General features: G+C 36.5%; 1 protein-coding gene across 15 annotated transcripts in view; it reads left to right on the top strand.

Moving 5' to 3' along the window:
• The window catches only part of MATR3 (matrin 3), a 43,604-nt gene that overhangs the window by 14,949 nt on the left and 11,697 nt on the right, over positions 1-16,958 (top strand). For 8 of the 15 annotated variants that reach the window (XM_057733908.1, XM_057733936.1, XM_057733966.1 and 5 more), the window contains one exon: positions 12,322-13,409. In XM_057733908.1, coding sequence (XP_057589891.1) covers positions 12,498-13,409 — 912 coding nt within the window. In that variant the 5' untranslated portion in view covers positions 12,322-12,497. The other 7 variants (XM_057733976.1, XM_057733903.1, XM_057733946.1 and 4 more) reach the window with 6 other exon arrangements.

The raw sequence follows: 16,958 nt of genomic DNA, 5'->3' as shown, positions 1-16,958 counted from the left end.
AGATGTTTTTAGTCCTAGTCTTGACCTCTTGGTAGCATTTGACCCTATTGATCATTTCATCCTTTAAGTGCTTTGGATGTCAAGGCAGTCCAATTTCTGTGCCTCCCACCTCTTTGCTTTTTTTTTTCCCAATCTCTACTCACTTGGTCTCTTGGCACTCAGCTCTACCTGATTAGTTTCTCAAGGCTTGGTCCTAAGGCCTCTCTTTTTACCCTACTATCTCCAGGTCTTCTTAAAACTCCCATTCCTTCATTTATTTATTAACTCAAATTTGCCAACAGCCCACACCCTTTTCCCCTGAGATTCTCTTTAATAGCACTGAGTTGTCATTCATTCATGATACTTATCCATCTTCCATATCCAATCAAGTTAGTAAGATTTGCTTTTGTCTTAAATGATCTCTTCAGTTTTCTACAGGTCTCTGCTTTTCTCCATCTTTGCCCCTTCCACCATTTTCACAGTGGACCCAGAATGATTTTACAAAGATGCAAATCTTATTTAGCATACTCAAGATTTAAATTTTTTGAGGGCTATTTATCTGACTTGTATTCACTAATTTACCTCAGGTGACTGCCTGTCCCTCTGCATTTAAACTTGAAACCCCAGGGAAATGGCCCTTTCCTCCGGCATTATCTATAATTTCTCAGGATTTTCACACTATCCTTTCCTCGTGAGGTACTTGAAGAGTGCTCTACGTTCAAGTTCACCAAATGGCGGCGGCGGTCTTTTCAACGGAATGGGTTTTCGCTATCTTCCTGTGACCCTCTGCATGAAATTTCAGAAATTAAAAACCACCCAAAATGGTATTTGCTCCCACTTCCTGACCCTAACTACCACTCTGGCGAATTGTCAGAAAATACCAGAGGACAGAAATTGAGTCTAAGCCAGCGGCTCCTGCGACTCACTTCTAACACATACCCTTATTTAACTTTTGCACCAAGCAATATGGGGGTAGCCGGGAAAAATCCTTTGTAGGAAATTGGATTCGAACTCGTGAGCTGTGGCGCTCCATTTCCCGCCATAGGCCGACTACATGATTAGAGAACAACGACCAACACAGGGCGCGAGCGACGTGCGCGCGCTGAGTAGGGGGAGGGGCCTGGTGCTCGCGGAAACGGGACGGAGGAAGGGTGGGGGCGAGCTCTCGCGAGAGTGGGTTTGTTCTTGGGCTGCAGCCGCTGCTGCCACCTCTTACCAGCGCCGTTGCTGCGGGGGATTGTGGGAGCCTCCGCGTCTCGCTCGCTTGGAGAGAGGTATCTCTCTTTTTCCCTCTCCCTTTCCTTAAGGTAGGCGTGAAGCGGGTAAGAATCGGGGTGGGGTGGCCGGGGGCTCTCCGTGTCCGCCGGGAGGAGGCAGCGACGGCGACAGGGGCCACGGGGAGCCGGCGGCGCGCCTTTCTTGCTCGCTCCCGCTCTCCCGCTCTGCCTCCCTCCGCGCTGCGTATGTGAGCCGCCTGATCGGCGGCCGCCATGTTAGGAGCGCAGCGGCGGCGCAACCAGCCTTCTCGGGCGGCGGAGGTGAGCGGTCCCGGAGGGAGTCACACGGCCAGCCAAGGGCCCAGGGTGCGACGGGATAGTCGGGGGGCGCCGAGAGCAGCCGATCGGCCGAGCTTCTTGAGTTCTGGACTTGCTGTGGGCGGGGGCGGGACGACGAACCCGTTACACGCGGACTGCAGCGCTGAGGGGAAGGGAGGAGCGCTCGAGGCCTGAGGGACCGACTAACCATAGGGGGCCTGCCGTTTGGGGAGGACAGTTAAGATAGCGCCAGGCCCAGATATATTTGCTTTTTTTCCCCTTTTGCGCCTGAAAATGTGCCCCAAAATGGAGGAGACGCTGAAAAGCTTAGCCGTTGGAGCAGCGTTTCTTTCTTGGTGTCGCGGCCTTCGCTTCTTTACTCGCCCATCGTTTCAATAGCGCCCCTTAAGACTCCCCTGTCCCCCGCCCACACACTGGCGCGCGCGATTTTAGCCGGACCTCAGAAACAATTCCCCCCACCCGCCATCGTGTAAAAATGGCCGAAAAATGAAACGTTAACGTTTGTTTGTCGTATTGCGTCGTAGATAAAGCCTTGTGCAGTACGCTGCGAGACAAGAAATTTGTTCTTGTTTAGAGAGTCACCCCACATTCCTTTTTCTCTTTATTAAAATACTGTCAGTCTAGGCTTCTTTAGAGAGGATGGTGTGGTGTGGGGACCTTCCGGTTTCCAGACAAAGGGTTTAGAGTACCCTGGTGTAGTCGCGGCATCGTTGTTCTTTTCGTTGCAGGCGCTGTGCCATGTTTTGTGTTCTACAGGGACTTTTCCCATATACGGTGGAGCAGTATCTCTTAGGTGTTTATCCTGCTCTGTGGCCCTATTTTGTGGGATAGTCCTATTGGATCAGTTACAGTTTTCCAGCCAGATATTTCTAGAACGGTTATGGCGATTCCGAAATTCTAGACTTTCAAGCGCGCTGGAATAGCGTGCGAGTCGTTAATTTCCCAGGTCGTAGTCATGAGATTTTTGCATTGATGCTGCGTTCCGCGTGTTGAACAGAGCTTGGTTTAAGATTTTTAGATAGCCGACAAAACAGTTTTCTCCCAGAAATTTGAAACAGTTGTACTCTGCGGGAAAAAAATATATTTTAGGCTATTTTCATACATGTTCAAAATAAAATTTCCTTTTAAAAACTAAATGGCTCAGTCATCTACGGAGTCTGTCGACATCATTGTTTAACGTTAGTGTTGTTTTGGAAATCAAAAAAGGCGGGGAGGACAGATTTTTGTTGGAAAAACACTATGTGACTTTTCCAATGAACTTAAACACGATTGAATTACTACACGAAGGTTCTGGTTGGTTATGTAAATAAGATTTGGAAAAGAAATCGTTAGCCAGAAGCGTTTGGGGTGAAAGTGCCTTAAATTGAGATTTCTTCCTTTCCACGTTATATGTTGATAAAGTTAGTGTATACTTTTACTCAGAGAGGAAGTTTGCACATTATGTTTACATATCTCCCTCCTCAGCTGTGTGTAAGTGGAGTTGCTTTTACGTCGGATTTTGAACTAATTAATTCAGAAGGGTTTAACCACCCTTGACCTTAACATTGTGTATGTTAGAGGAGCTTTAAACATACTAATTTTACTAATGCTTTTAGGAAAGTGTAAACGCCAAATATTACAAGTCAGTGATATGTAAACAAATTTTAACAACTGAAAAATGCAAAGAAAATCTTACATTATTTTAGAAATAATAGTTCAAATTCCTAATTTTATAGAAGAGAGAAACCCCAAGGAAGTGGTTTTGTAGTTAACCAATGGCAGTGATGCCAGTGTGTTCTAGAACGCTTGCATTTTGATAGGATACTTGATTCAGGCTCTGCACATTATAATAAATAGGCTTAAAACCGGAAGAACTGTACTACAGGAATTTATCCTGTAAATAAAGGAATAGGGTGTCAAAGATTTGTGTACCTAAATGTTAATGTTGGTTATTAAGCATATTAAAAATCCAAGAGATTCAGCATTTGGAGATGTGCTAATTATAGTGTGGCCTTCAAGTGGTAATCTATACAGCTATTTAAAAGTTTTAAGAGAGTAATGATGGGAAAATTATAGTGGAATATAGTACTAATTCCACTATAGAAAGTTTAATAAAAGTGTAATAAAACTCCGCTGATACCTAATTTGATGGTTTTGTTGTTGTTTGAAGGGACATGTAAATAAGTATAAAAATAGAGATACACCCCAAAATGTTGGTTCTAGATGTTAGCATTATGGGTCATTTGTGTTTCCTTCTGTTTTTTTCTGAAATTTCCACAAAACTTTACACTTACTTTTGTAATGAGGAAAAATGAAACTTTTTTTTTGTGAATGCTAGAACTGCTGAAAGAACCAGAATCTCATGGATTTTTAAAATTGTTTAGGATTTCATGTACTTTTGAGGGGAATTGCGGTAGGTAGAAGTGAGCCAGCTTCCTGAAATCTGAAGTGCGGGGTGTTCAAAAGTGACAAAAAGAAGTGGTTGTGTAACATACTCTTGTTACTATATGTATACAAACATAGGAATCTGAAGACATTCTTACATAAAATTATTAGCAGTAACAATTAGATTACCATATGAACTGCAGCCACATCATAAACTGCAGCTGTTTTTAAATGATCAAAGCCAGAGAACTGGGTAATGGTCTGTTAGGTGCTGTTCTTAACAAATCTTCTAATTAGAAGTCCATGCTTTGGTTTTATATACCGCTTTTAATTAGGATTGCATTAAAATTGTACCATACATGCGGCAACAGGTTCTAAGTATACTTGACTGAATTAAGGTTTGGGACGGACAATACTAAATTCATTGTGGGTGAGGTGGAAGGGTTGTAGGCAGTGTAGTTTTGCAACTTTATGTATGTGGTTATTCCAAGGTTAACACTGTCCAGCAAATTGTTTTAATTTAAAATTCCTAGCTATGTAGTGGATCTTCTCATTGTATCATTAGGATCAAGGGTTCTGAAATGCTTGATAAAAGGTTTATCAAGGTAGAAAAGCTGTTTAGTGGATAAAGGTAGAGCAGAGAGAAGCCAGTGGATTGAGAGGACTGTGGATATGTAGCTTTTTAAGGTACTTTAGCTTTTGACTTATTGCAGATCATATTGACTGTAAGCTTAAATATAAACTGTAATACAATAGAAGTTATATGATAAATGCTGTTATCTTTCCTCACCTGAATATAATTTATTACTGTGGCAGGCCTGAATGGATGCGGTACCTTTGATCTGTCAGAGCCTCCATGTGATTTTCTAGTTGTAGGTCAAGCCCTAGATGCCTGTATCAAAAAGGCCCAGAAGTTTCTGAAATTAAAATTTACATGAAGTATCAATGAGAGCTTAGATGTAATTCTTTTTAATTAAAAATTTTTTAACTTAGAATTTTTAATTATTTAAAGATATTAAAAACTATTCCAAAGTTTAAGGCTGCTTTTTTTCTGGAAAGCTTTTTAAATGGCAGCCCTCCGCCTTTCTTTTGTAGAGTACCAATAGCCTGTGGTTGTTGGTAGCTGTCTTAGGGCAGAAACGGATTAGTAGGAAAACAGAGTTCACATGGTAGGTGGGATGATAGGTCTTCCCTACTGTTGCTTTTGGATATGCTGCTAGATAAGAAGAGCAAAGAGGGGGGAAATGCCTATAGTAGATGTCATAGTGGGCAGTAAATGCAAGTATGGAAAGTAATCTTTTGATACTAGAGTCTCAGTAGGATCTTTGTAGTATCATAGATTGTTAATGACTTCATTAACTTTCTGGTCTTTAAAGGTGATTTGTATAGTTTTTTTTTCTCTGGGAATTACTAGGATATTAAAGATCTCCTTTTGGTGTAGTCACTGATAGGAGAAGAGCTTATACCATATGTGAAAGTTTAAACTCAAGTGTTTGAACACTTGACTCTCACAGTAGTTGGGAAAGGAACAGTAATAGCAAGGAAATACAAACATTTGTACTTAAAATATTCTTGGGACTTCCCTGGTGATCCAGTGGTTAAGACTTCACCTTCCAGTGCAAGGGGGGTGGGTTTGATCCCTGGTGGGGGAGCTAAGATCGCACATGCCTCTGGGGCCAAAAAACCAAAACATAAAACAGAAGAAATATTGTAACAAATTCAGTACAGGCTTTAAAAATGGTCCACATCAAAAAATAAAATAAAATATTCTTGCTGTGAAAAGATGTGAAACAACAGAACAGTTTTAATGCTTAGCTGTGTCTGCTTGTGTGGGTTATGATATTTTGGGAAAGCGCAGTGGAGGAGGGAATTTTACACTTAAGCATCAGGAGACCAAGAAATATTCATAACAGCATTCTTGGTAATGACAGGAAATGGAAACAGTCTAAATGTTCATCATCTGCAAAATAGATAGGTACATATGCCATAATGGTATCTATATTGCAGTGAAAATGGAGGTTTAATTCAGGTGTAAATCAGAAAACAAGTAAGACCAATACATACATATTAAGCCAATTTGTGTGAAATTCAGAAATGCAGAATTAACACTTTTTAAAAAGGTGTATGTCTATTAAGTGGTAAGACTTAAAAACAAGAGACTGCAGAAGGGGAGGAGGAATCATTGGAGATTGGTAGGTAGTAGGTATCTAAGGTTTTGTTAATGCTTCTAAACTTTGGTGTTCACATACACTGGTTTGTGTAATGCTTGATATAAACGGGGTGGGGGGGGTGCTGGGCCTTAAGAGAATTACTGGTATTAAATGGAGAAAGGAGAGACACATTCTAGTTAATAATTATATTTGAACAAGTACTAAGCAGTCTCTATAACTGCTCATAAAATGAACTTTTTTTTTTTTAATGAATTTGTTTATTGGTTGCCTTGGGTCTTCGTTGCTGCGCACGGGCTTTTCTCTGGTTGCAGCGAGCAAGGGCTACTCTTTATTGTGGTGCGTGGGCTTCTTGTTGCGGAGCACGGGCTCTAGGCATGTGGGCTTCAGTAGTTGTGGCACACGGGCTTAGTTGCTCCATGCCACGTGGGATCTTCCTGGCCCAGGGATTGAACCCATGTCCCCTGCTTTGGCAGGCAGATTTTTAACCACTGTGCCACCAGGCAAGTCCATAAGTGAACTTTCTATTAAGGTGTTGGCATATGGTAGAAAATAGGTTTAGAGAAGTAGGATGCAAGCAACATATATGAAAAGTGGGCGTCATGTGGTGAGTAGTGGGGGGTAGTATGTTTTTGAAGAGAGAGTAAAATAATGAGTGCTATTTTAGGAGGCTTATATTGAAATCTGCGACCATGGATACAATACAGGGACACCATCTGAAAGGCAAGAGGACAACGTATCTCCAGTAATGTTATGGCAGAGGAGATGAGAGGTATGGACTGCATTTCTGAAGGATGAGAAGGTAATTTAAAGGTAGATTGGAAATAGAGAATGAAGGAGGAAGAGGTTTAATTTGTTTACTTTCACTAGAATCCGCTTCTCTTCTTCAATCTTACTTGTCTAGGTTACTGCCATTCTTTAAATCTGGTCTTCTGAAGCTGAGTTCTGGTTCCATAACAAAGTTCATTTTAAATCTGACTTTGAATAGAAATGGATGAGACATTATAGTTGATACATGAAATAGTGCAGCGCAAGTGAAAGGTGTGTATGTCTCTGGGTCAGTCCTTTTACTTCTAGGTTGTTTTCTCATTGGTTGTGAAGATCAGATTGCATAAAGTAGATGGTCACTATGGTGCTTACCATGTGACAGGCCCTGTGAAATGGATGTTATTTTTATTCCCATTTTACATATGAAGTAACACACAGAGATGTTAGGTAATTTGCCCAAGGTCACACAGCTATTTTGTTGTAGAACTCGAATTCAAATCCAGGCATTTGGGCTCTAAAAATTTCATTTTATATCAAGTCAGAGTTGTACAAATGTTTGTGGAAACCAAGAGAGTAGACCATAAAGTTGTGAGTGGTGGGGAAAATCTTAAGGATGCGGAATGGTGCCTTGAGGAAAACCACAAATTTTGCTTTTAGAAATTGAGAGGAGAGTTAGCCAAGTTAGTGTCATAGGTCAGATCAAGTCAGAATTATCAGTTAAGTGGAATAACTTTCTTTCCTGTAGTACAATTTACTTAGTCAATTTTATCTATTGCTTTGATCTGAAAATATTGTCTTATTGATAGTCACTAGGAAAAAAATTTAAACCTAGGAAGAAATATGTTCCAAGTCTGAATAATAGGAATCCTTCCTATAGATTACCATGAACATTTCTATTTTAGCAGCTGAAAGTACTGTTAGCTTAAGGATCAAGAAGTGGGCTAGAAGTTGAATCCAGGTCTGTAATATGGATTAACACCATTGGTCTTAAAGCATTTAAAAATATTCATTCTTGGTTTTCAGCCTTCCTGGGCACTACACTTTACAGTTTTATCTTTTTTTATTGTGTGATGAGGCACATATAGCTTTATACAAAACTGAAATTAATAGATCTGGATAAGCAACAAGGATATACTGTATAGCACAGAGAATAATAGCTGTTATCTTGTAATAATTTATAGTGGAGTATAGTATGCAAAAATAGTGAATTGCTATGCTATACATCTGAAACTAATATAGTATTATAAAGCAACTATACTTCAATTTTAAAAAATAGATCTGGGACTGTATTTCCTAAGGGTTTTACTATTTAAATTAATTAGTAGTTTATTTTTTCAAAAAAACCTAAGTCACTCAAAGGCATGCCGTGCTGAAGTGAGATTATGGCGCTGAAGAACACAGACAAAAATATAAGGTTTTAAAGTGGCTGAAGCTCAACATATAAAATTGAATAATTCCTCAGATAACATAATCTTTTTTAAAAATCAAACCCTTAAATGAAATACAAGTTATAAAAATATATTGGGAAAAGATATAGTGATGTAAGGTAACGTTAAAATGAAAATTAACACTCTAAAGTTGAAACTGTGTTGGTAAGTTATTTATAAAGCCATTATAAAGTTAATAAATGAGAAGTAATTTTAAAATAAGGAATAACTTTAAAATAAGGAATAATTAACCTAACCCTCTACTTTATTAGAAATGAGTCAAGTGCTTGATTTAAAAGTTCTGACTAGAATAGTCACTGCTTTTGTATGATTGATGACAAAACTTAGGCAGCTACCTTTCCAAATGATGCTTTTTAAAATTACTAATAGTGAACTATCCCTGCCATTTGTTGGTTACATGATTAGGACATTTTTACTGTATTAGTATATTGCTGGTTGCTAGGTATGTTTGGCATATTTTCACATGAATAAGTTAAATCACAAGGGTGTTTGACCTTGATAGAACATGGAAAATCTGAAAATTTCTTGCACCCTTTTGTGTTTTTAATTCAGAAGAGGAAAATAGTATAAGAAACTATTGTTTTCTAGCTGTTGTGTGTTAAATTTTTATGTGAGGTTTAAAAGGTCGTTAGAATGTCAACGTGGATATTTCTTTCCTGAGTATTTCTACAAGGCTTTATGATTGTACCATCTCAAAATTAGTTGTTTTTAAAACATAGTTATTTCATGCAATTAAAAACAAAGTTAAAGATCCATATGATGGTATTAGATACCTCTAAAACAGCATTTTTAAGTTAAGCTGAAGTTTTTTTTTATAATATCTTTTAAAGAACTAAAGTCAGCTTATGCTCCTTTCACTTCCTGCTAAATAACCCTCTGAAAGAATGAATTTGTAATAGGTAATCTTTATTTTACATAGGAAATCTAGATATGGAACAACTATTTGTTTCTGTTTTCCATGAAGTTTCTCAGTGTGTTAAGCTTTGATTTGTTTTCTGAAATATTTTAGTATTCCATTTCTTTTAATTGTTGAAGAAAATAAATCCAGTAAAGGGTATCAGAGAGCTATTCATGGAATGTGGGGGTTGGATATTATTAATAGAAGCTTATTTCTTAACCATACATACAGATATTTGTCCAGATGTCGAATGTGAAGCTAACATCTTTAGTAGCACTTATATCATGAACTAGGTTTAAGTTCCAGGTTCATCATTTGGAATTGTCTCTAAAAATGATCTTTAAGTCTGTTCATTGAGAGTTTGAATATGATTGTAGTTAAATGGCATTTGTGAAGCCTAATTTAGTCATTTTTCTAATGTTTCCTGACTTTGGTGGGGGGGGGGGGGGGGACTGGAGGTACTTTTTTGGAAGTGAAAGATTCTGCATTAATGGGCATTTAGAACTTACTATATAAAGAATTTAAATGGGTAAATTGGATTTTGACATAACATTCTAGAGTGGTTATCTCAGAGGAACTATTTTCAAACTTTATTAACCTCTATGAAAAGGCAACTTTATAACGATGGGGGAAAACATATAGTAAAAGAAGCTAATCTTTTTTAAAAAAATCTTTAGTAACAGTAAATCTCTCGGTATTGTGCTAAACTTTCATAGGCAGTAGGTCTTGCTTAAAGGAGCCTTTTAAAGTGACTTATTCATCTTATGTTCACCATTGACCAGTGATACTAAAGGAACTTTTTTATAAATGTTCTTGCACCAGTGCTGTCTTGTCTGATTTCTCTTAATTTCTTTGTTCTAATAAAAGATTTGTAAGAACTTTGTTTCAATCAAAAGTCTGACTAAAGTTCTTTTTCAGTAATGTTGCTCTCATGTCTTTGTGTGGGACTGCATTTTAAGTTGAAACTGAGCATTTTAAGTTGAAACTGAGTCACAAAATATTAAAGTTATTCTTAAGAAATTACAAGTTGTCATGGGATTTACATGGTTTGTCTTGCCCTTTTTCTTAGTTTTTCTGACATCCATTTTCTGTTTTGTCTTAAGGTTATCATCTTTTACCTTTACTTCTCAACCTTTCCTTTTTGCAGATCCATTTTCATATGTGCTACAAAGAAAAATAATTGAGATCTCTGTAATGCAGAAGTCATTTCCTTAAAAATATGATCGATTTAATAATTTACACATGGTTATAATGCCGCTGTATAATTTCCCTAAGGGAAAAGAATAATTCTTTCAAACGACTGGCTTTTCAGTAATACAGAGCTTTGGCTCCCAAATGAAGGGCAAAGCTGCAATTAATAGTAACCTTGATACTTGGAAATTTTGATTTCAAAAAACCCTCTTAAAGGTTTTGATTTTTTTTTTTCCCCTCAAAGTATACATGAAAATTTAGAGGGTCCTACCTATGTTTTACAGTATTCCAACTGCCATTCTGTATGGCATTTAAAAGTCATATCGAAGAAACTTTCATCCAATGTTGTCCACTTACTCTTGTCTTTATTTTATTAATCTTAAGGCCTGAGTAGTTTACATAATGAATCTCATCTAGAACTAGTTTCTTTGGTGTCTTTTCTCAAATTCATCTTTCTTGATGTGCAAAAACATCTTCTGTAATTCCAGTCACCTCTGATAGCATTTCTGTGTCTTTTTAACTTTGTTACATCTTTTTGTAAAATCTAACTAAGTCTTGCCTGCAACTTTTTTTTTATACTACTTCTACCACTGTCTTCATCCAGTGTTTCCTTACTTTAATCTGTCATTGGTGGAATTGGTCCCATAATAGACTTGTAACTATTGAGTGTTGTCCGGTTTTTACGTAAATAAAGTTTAATATTTTAAACTAACAGAGCTTAGGTGTATGGGTGATCAAATGTATAGAAGTTAACTGAGCAGTGCCTCCTAGTAGAATTATGTAGCAAACAATTTAAGACTTAATAATCTCTGTATGTAATTGTGATTATAAAATTGTTTCATCAAGGACATTTATGTACATCATTTACTGTTTTATGAGATCATACGTAAATGCTTTGCAAATTCTTATCTAACAATTTTTGAGGTAAAATAGTAATTTAAGAAAGAAAATGAAAATAATTTCATTATTTTCATGTCTTGGAGGAATCACATCTTGGAGGATCGTATTCAGAATTTAAATTTTCCAGGTGATTGGGCTATTCTTGTGAAAGAATCTATGTTTACAGAAATCTATGTAAGCAAGATCTTGTTTTCATTTTCACCTGTTTTGAGTTCTAGAGGTGCTATAGCCCTGAGCATTAAGTGAATGTTGATGACTGCTACCTTGGGGAGTTTCACATCTTTAAATCACCTATACTTCCTGTACCTGGGTTTTTTCTTGGGAGGTCTCTTATTTCTGTACTGACCATATTTAGTTCTCCTTACCTTTTAAGATTAGAAATGAAACAAGCAACTGCCTGATACAGGATAGGCAGTTAATTATTTGGCTTAAATATGTGCAGAAATCCTTAAACTGTAGGAAGTCACTTATTTTTCTTCACATCTGTCTTTACCTCAAATTGATTTTGCTGCATAAAGGTCTCAACTATTGTGTTTGGTCTTAGATCTTATACTAGGTACTTGACACCTAAGCTTCGTTTACTTGTGATTTTACTTGGTTCTTTCTGATAGTGTTAATAGGTCTCATTTTCTAAAACAGAATACAACCAATTCATCTTTGACTTGCTGACCTTGATTTTTTGTTTTTAGTCTTCTGGAACTTAAGCATCATACTATAGGGTGTATTTTTATTCTTCTAAAAGAAGAGACCCATCTATATTTTTATTGAAATTTTGATGTATTCAGACATCTAACCCTTCAATTGAAATGTTTTTAAATTCAGTATGAAATTCCCTTTAATAGTTAAACTTTAGCATGAAAGACTACTTTTTAAATATCTATATGCAGGCTCTGCATACATCTGAAATCTGTTTAAGTTATGTAATTCCTTGTAAGTTTGAGATCTTAAATGTTTTTTTTTTTTAATCAACATGATGCATAAGTTTTTTTTCTAAAAAAACGGCATCTACTTAAAGGGATTTATGACTAAAATTGCTTATTTTTCTACAGAGTTGTCTGCTGGTTCTCAGCTTGAAGAAGATTCTACAGTCCTTATTGATCCTTTTTCTTGGCGTTACCATTTTTTGAAGCAAAGTTAACCTAGTTTTCTAGTTTGAGCTTTCTTTTTGGCCATCTTTAAAAAAAATTTTTTTTAATCTATAAACTAGACAAGAGATAGTTCTACAATGTCCAAGTCATTCCAGCAGTCATCTCTCGGTAGGGACTCGCAGGGTCATGGGCGTGACCTGTCTGCAGCAGGAATAGGCCTTCTTGCTGCTGCTACCCAATCTTTAAGTATGCCAGCATCTCTTGGAAGGATGAACCAGGGTACTGCACGCCTTGCTAGTTTAATGAATCTTGGAATGAGTTCTTCATTGAATCAACAAGGAGCTCATAGTGCACTGTCTTCTGCTAGTACTTCTTCCCATAATTTGCAGTCTATATTTAACATTGGAAGTAGAGGTCCACTCCCTTTGTCTTCTCAACACCGTGGAGATGCAGACCAGGCCAGTAACATTTTGGCCAGCTTTGGTCTGTCTGCTAGAGACTTAGATGAACTGAGTCGTTATCCAGAGGACAAGATTACTCCTGAGAACTTGCCCCAAATCCTTCTACAGCTTAAGAGGAGGAGAACTGAAGAAGGCCCTACATTGAGTTATGGTAGAGATGGCAGATCTGCTACACGGGAGCCACCATACAGAGTACCTAGGGACGATTGGGAAGAAAAAAGGCACTTTAGAAGAGATAGTTTTGATGATCGTGGTCCTAGTCTCAACCCAGTGCTTGATTATGACCATGGAAGTCGTTCTCAAGAATCTGGTTATTATGACAGAATGGATTATGAAGATGACAGATTAAGAGATGGAGAAAGGTGTAGGGATGATTCTTTTTTTGGTGAGACCTCGCATAACTATCATAAATTTGACAGTGAGTATGAGAGAATGGGACGTGGTCCTGGCCCCTTACAAGAGAGATCTCTCTTTGAGAAAAAGAGGGGCGCTCCTCCAAGTAGCAATATTGAAGACTTCCATGGACTCTTACCGAAGGGTTATCCCCATCTGTGCTCTATATGTGATTTGCCAGTTCATTCTAATAAGGTGAGTTAATGCAACAGATACTTCTAATTTCTTTTACGTTGTAGTGCCTATTCTGTATTTACCTATATCTTTTACTCTAATTCTGTAGTCTGGTGACATTGAGTTGATCAAGAATTTTTATACTTTTGAGAACACTTACTTTATTTGGAAGGTAATTGTTTTTGAGCATTTTAAACCAGGGCTTTACATTAATACAGTCTGCCTAGATTACTTCTGGCCACAAAGCTGTCATCCACTGGGATTATCTTGTTGGTTTTTGGCATCAATATGTTCTTCTTAATCATATATTTAAGCAGGTTTTTTGTCTGCTTTGTTGAATTGTTTTAAGCATTTTTTTTCTGCAGTCAATGTGCTCTGCCATTTAGGATGCTAGATAATCAGCTCTCCATCTGTCTTAATTACTGATTCGTGTGTAGTAAAGATGTATTCTTGAACAATTCTCTTTTTTTCCTTATCTGTGGCTACAGGGAAAGTTAATGTAGAGCCCTGGTGTTTGTTTCAGTATATTTCATATTTTAGATTAGTTCATTCTTCCTTTTTTAATTTCCCTTTAACACAAACTCTCATGCTGTAACTGAAATTTTTTCATCATTTTTTTTCTCCTTTTCCACAACTTTCTTAAACATACTTCAAAACTCACTTTTTATTATCCCATATTGCATCTATCCCTTTAGACTTGGGAAAATCAACTACTGCAGTATCCTGCTCTGTGTTCCTCCTAAGCATATTCTTTTTCTGACTTAGGCTTAGACTTCTGGTATAGTCATTTGAGGAAAAAAAAATCTAATTCTCCTTTGCTTTAATTATCACATCTGGCAAAATGGGAACTTTTTCAAAATGCCCTTTTAAGTATATTGTCCTTTCTCTTTCAGTGTTTTCAATACTAATCATTCGCACTGTTTTTTTCCCCAAAAAATACAGTGTAGTTGACTTAAAGTCAACACTATAGCACTCCACTAGCTTGATCTGTAATCTGACCATCCATTTTTCCTGATGTGCTGTACTTAACTAGAACATGTTGCTGCCATGAAACTGATTTGATGGTTACTGTTACAGGGTTTTTTCTTCACAGTAACATCTGGAAGGGTCATTTTCTTTACATATCTATCCCTTTTAAATGCATTTTTAAGTGAGTACTGATTTTTGAGTAAACTAAATCATATAGATCATTAGAGATTTTGTTTTTAATCTTTTTAAAAGTATTACCAGTCAATCCTTTTTCTGTGTTTGGACCTCAGTATTTTTGTCTCAGATAATTAAGAGACTTCTTACGTTGTTTGAATTTATAGAGTACTTTGAAGGAAATCTTTAAGAATAATTCCTAGCTAAATATATATATTCCTGTAATAGAAAAATCTTTCAAATTAATGCATCAATAGTTTACACAAGGAATATTTTAATCTTTAATCCATGTCAAAATAAATTAACTTCAAATGCTAAATTTACATTCATAGATTAATTTTGATTTGACAGAACCACAAACTCATAAAACTTAGGGAATTGTATTTAGTAGGTGTTTGATGTTTTCTTTTTTCAAATTTGTTGGATACACTATATCATGAAATTTTAATTTTTGTTCAATACCAAACTTCATTCAGGTTTTAGGTGTGGTATGAATTGATTTAATGAAAAGGTCCATTAAACTTTAGTGACTCAAAATATTTTCTGTTACTTCTTGCCTGTTTGCAGAAATGGCAATGTAAGAAATATTCTCAGATAGGTTCTCTAAATTCCAAGGAAGGTAGCTAGTTATAGTGTCTCAAATGAAAGTGATTGTAAGGGACTTAAAATCTTTGCTGCTGGAGTCATCATAAATCAAAAGCTGTTGTTGGAAGTCTCCTTTTCCTGACTTTGAACAGTAATTTAACCTTGCTGTTTACACATAGGAAAACAATTCAGTAAAGGAACACTGAAGGAAACCAAGAAGGCCTTTAATCAGAAAAAAGTTTCTATTTTTATATATGATTATACTTTTCTCTCTAAATGCTGCTACCTTCTAGTTCCTGAACAGTTATAATATTAATAAATAATGATAGTAAACAGATCTAAATTGACAAAAGAATATTTTTGAATATTTGAAACTGAATTCAAGGGTAAGACACCTTAACCTAGCGCAAGAGATACTTTAAACCTGTAAAAATGCGTGTACCCTAGCTAGTTTGGGTATTTTGTCACAAATTTAGAAACAGTTGAGAATTACTTTATAGGCCCTTTGATTGTTTGATGTACAAAATTTATGGTATTTGTAAATTGTACGAATTTTAAGAATTTTTAGCACCTGGATTCTCTTAATGTATTTTAGTTTCTGGGTTTTCTTCATTATTGAAAAAATAAATGCTCACTTTTAGTAGGGATCTTTTTAATTTATAGCTGATATAGAATCAGTGAGTTTAGAGAAAATTCCTTTGGTGAAAGTAGATAATGAAATTTTTTTTAACATTTAATCCTGCTCTCTGGTATTGCTGCATAACTTGGAAAATCTGTTCTTTTCACTTAGAGATAACATTAAATAGACTACATGATCAAAACTTCTTCTTACTGTGAAATAAGAAACTTTTAGGTGAAAAACATCTAATTTGTCATCATTATTTTTGATATTTTAAGTAACTTTCAGTGATGGTGTTGCTTTTATTTCTTTCTAGGTCATTGTAGAACGTCAAGTTGCTTTTCTACACAGCCTCAAACTTGCCTCAAAATTCCTTTCACTTAAAGAAAACGCCACTACAGCCCTTTTGCTGTCTTGTCACTTGAGTTCATATTTTTCCTTTTAGTATTCTAGAAGCCCTTAAGTTATTCTTTATTCTGCCATTCCACGTGTGCTTCTCCAAATTTTCCTTTCTTTATGTAATTTAAGTATCTCAATGACATCAAGGTGAATGTAATTTTTCCTGCAGAACTTCTGAATTCAAAAAGTGAATCCTTGTTCTTTATTAATCTGATGTGAGCGTTACCTCAATGTAGAATCCAAGCATATAGGTTTTTTAAAAACCCTTTTGGCTCTTAATCCTCACCTTAGACCAAACAGTAAAAGATCAGGTATGGTAGTGCAGACTAGTAATGGGTGGGCTTGGGAGGTATATAACTGATTCTTTGATCTTGGCCTTCCTTCTGGTACTTCGTAAGACCAGCCACACTTTCACAAGTTTGAACCTTTAAAGATTATGGGGGATTGGATATAAATAACTTCTGGTCGACTAGATATCCTTTCCATCTCCTATAAATTAGAAGCATGCCTAATAGGGTAACTTTTACTCCTCTCCCAACACAGTACTTCTCAAGGATATTTTAAATCTGAATAATTTTTTGTTAAAAATTCTAAGTTAACGTAATTGTTTAATCCCTCTACGAACTTTACCTATGGTGCCTTGGTTACAGCCATTTTTAAAGTGGCCTCCAACAAATCAATGGTCTGTTGCTTTGCAAGTAGAAACTTTTTATATCCCAGATATCTGGTTGTAGAGCCAGGTCAAGAGATCTCTTCCAGTTCCTTAGCTATTAGCTATTTTTATTAAAAGACAATCTAGCTTTGAGAGTGCCCGAAGTTCTTAG

Source organism: Hippopotamus amphibius, chromosome 1 (genome assembly GCF_030028045.1).
Source record: "Hippopotamus amphibius kiboko isolate mHipAmp2 chromosome 1, mHipAmp2.hap2, whole genome shotgun sequence".
NCBI classification, from domain to species: Eukaryota; Metazoa; Chordata; class Mammalia; order Artiodactyla; family Hippopotamidae; genus Hippopotamus; species Hippopotamus amphibius.
The sequence above is the reverse complement of the archived record's forward strand: the minus strand, read 5'-3'. Positions and strand labels throughout refer to the sequence as shown.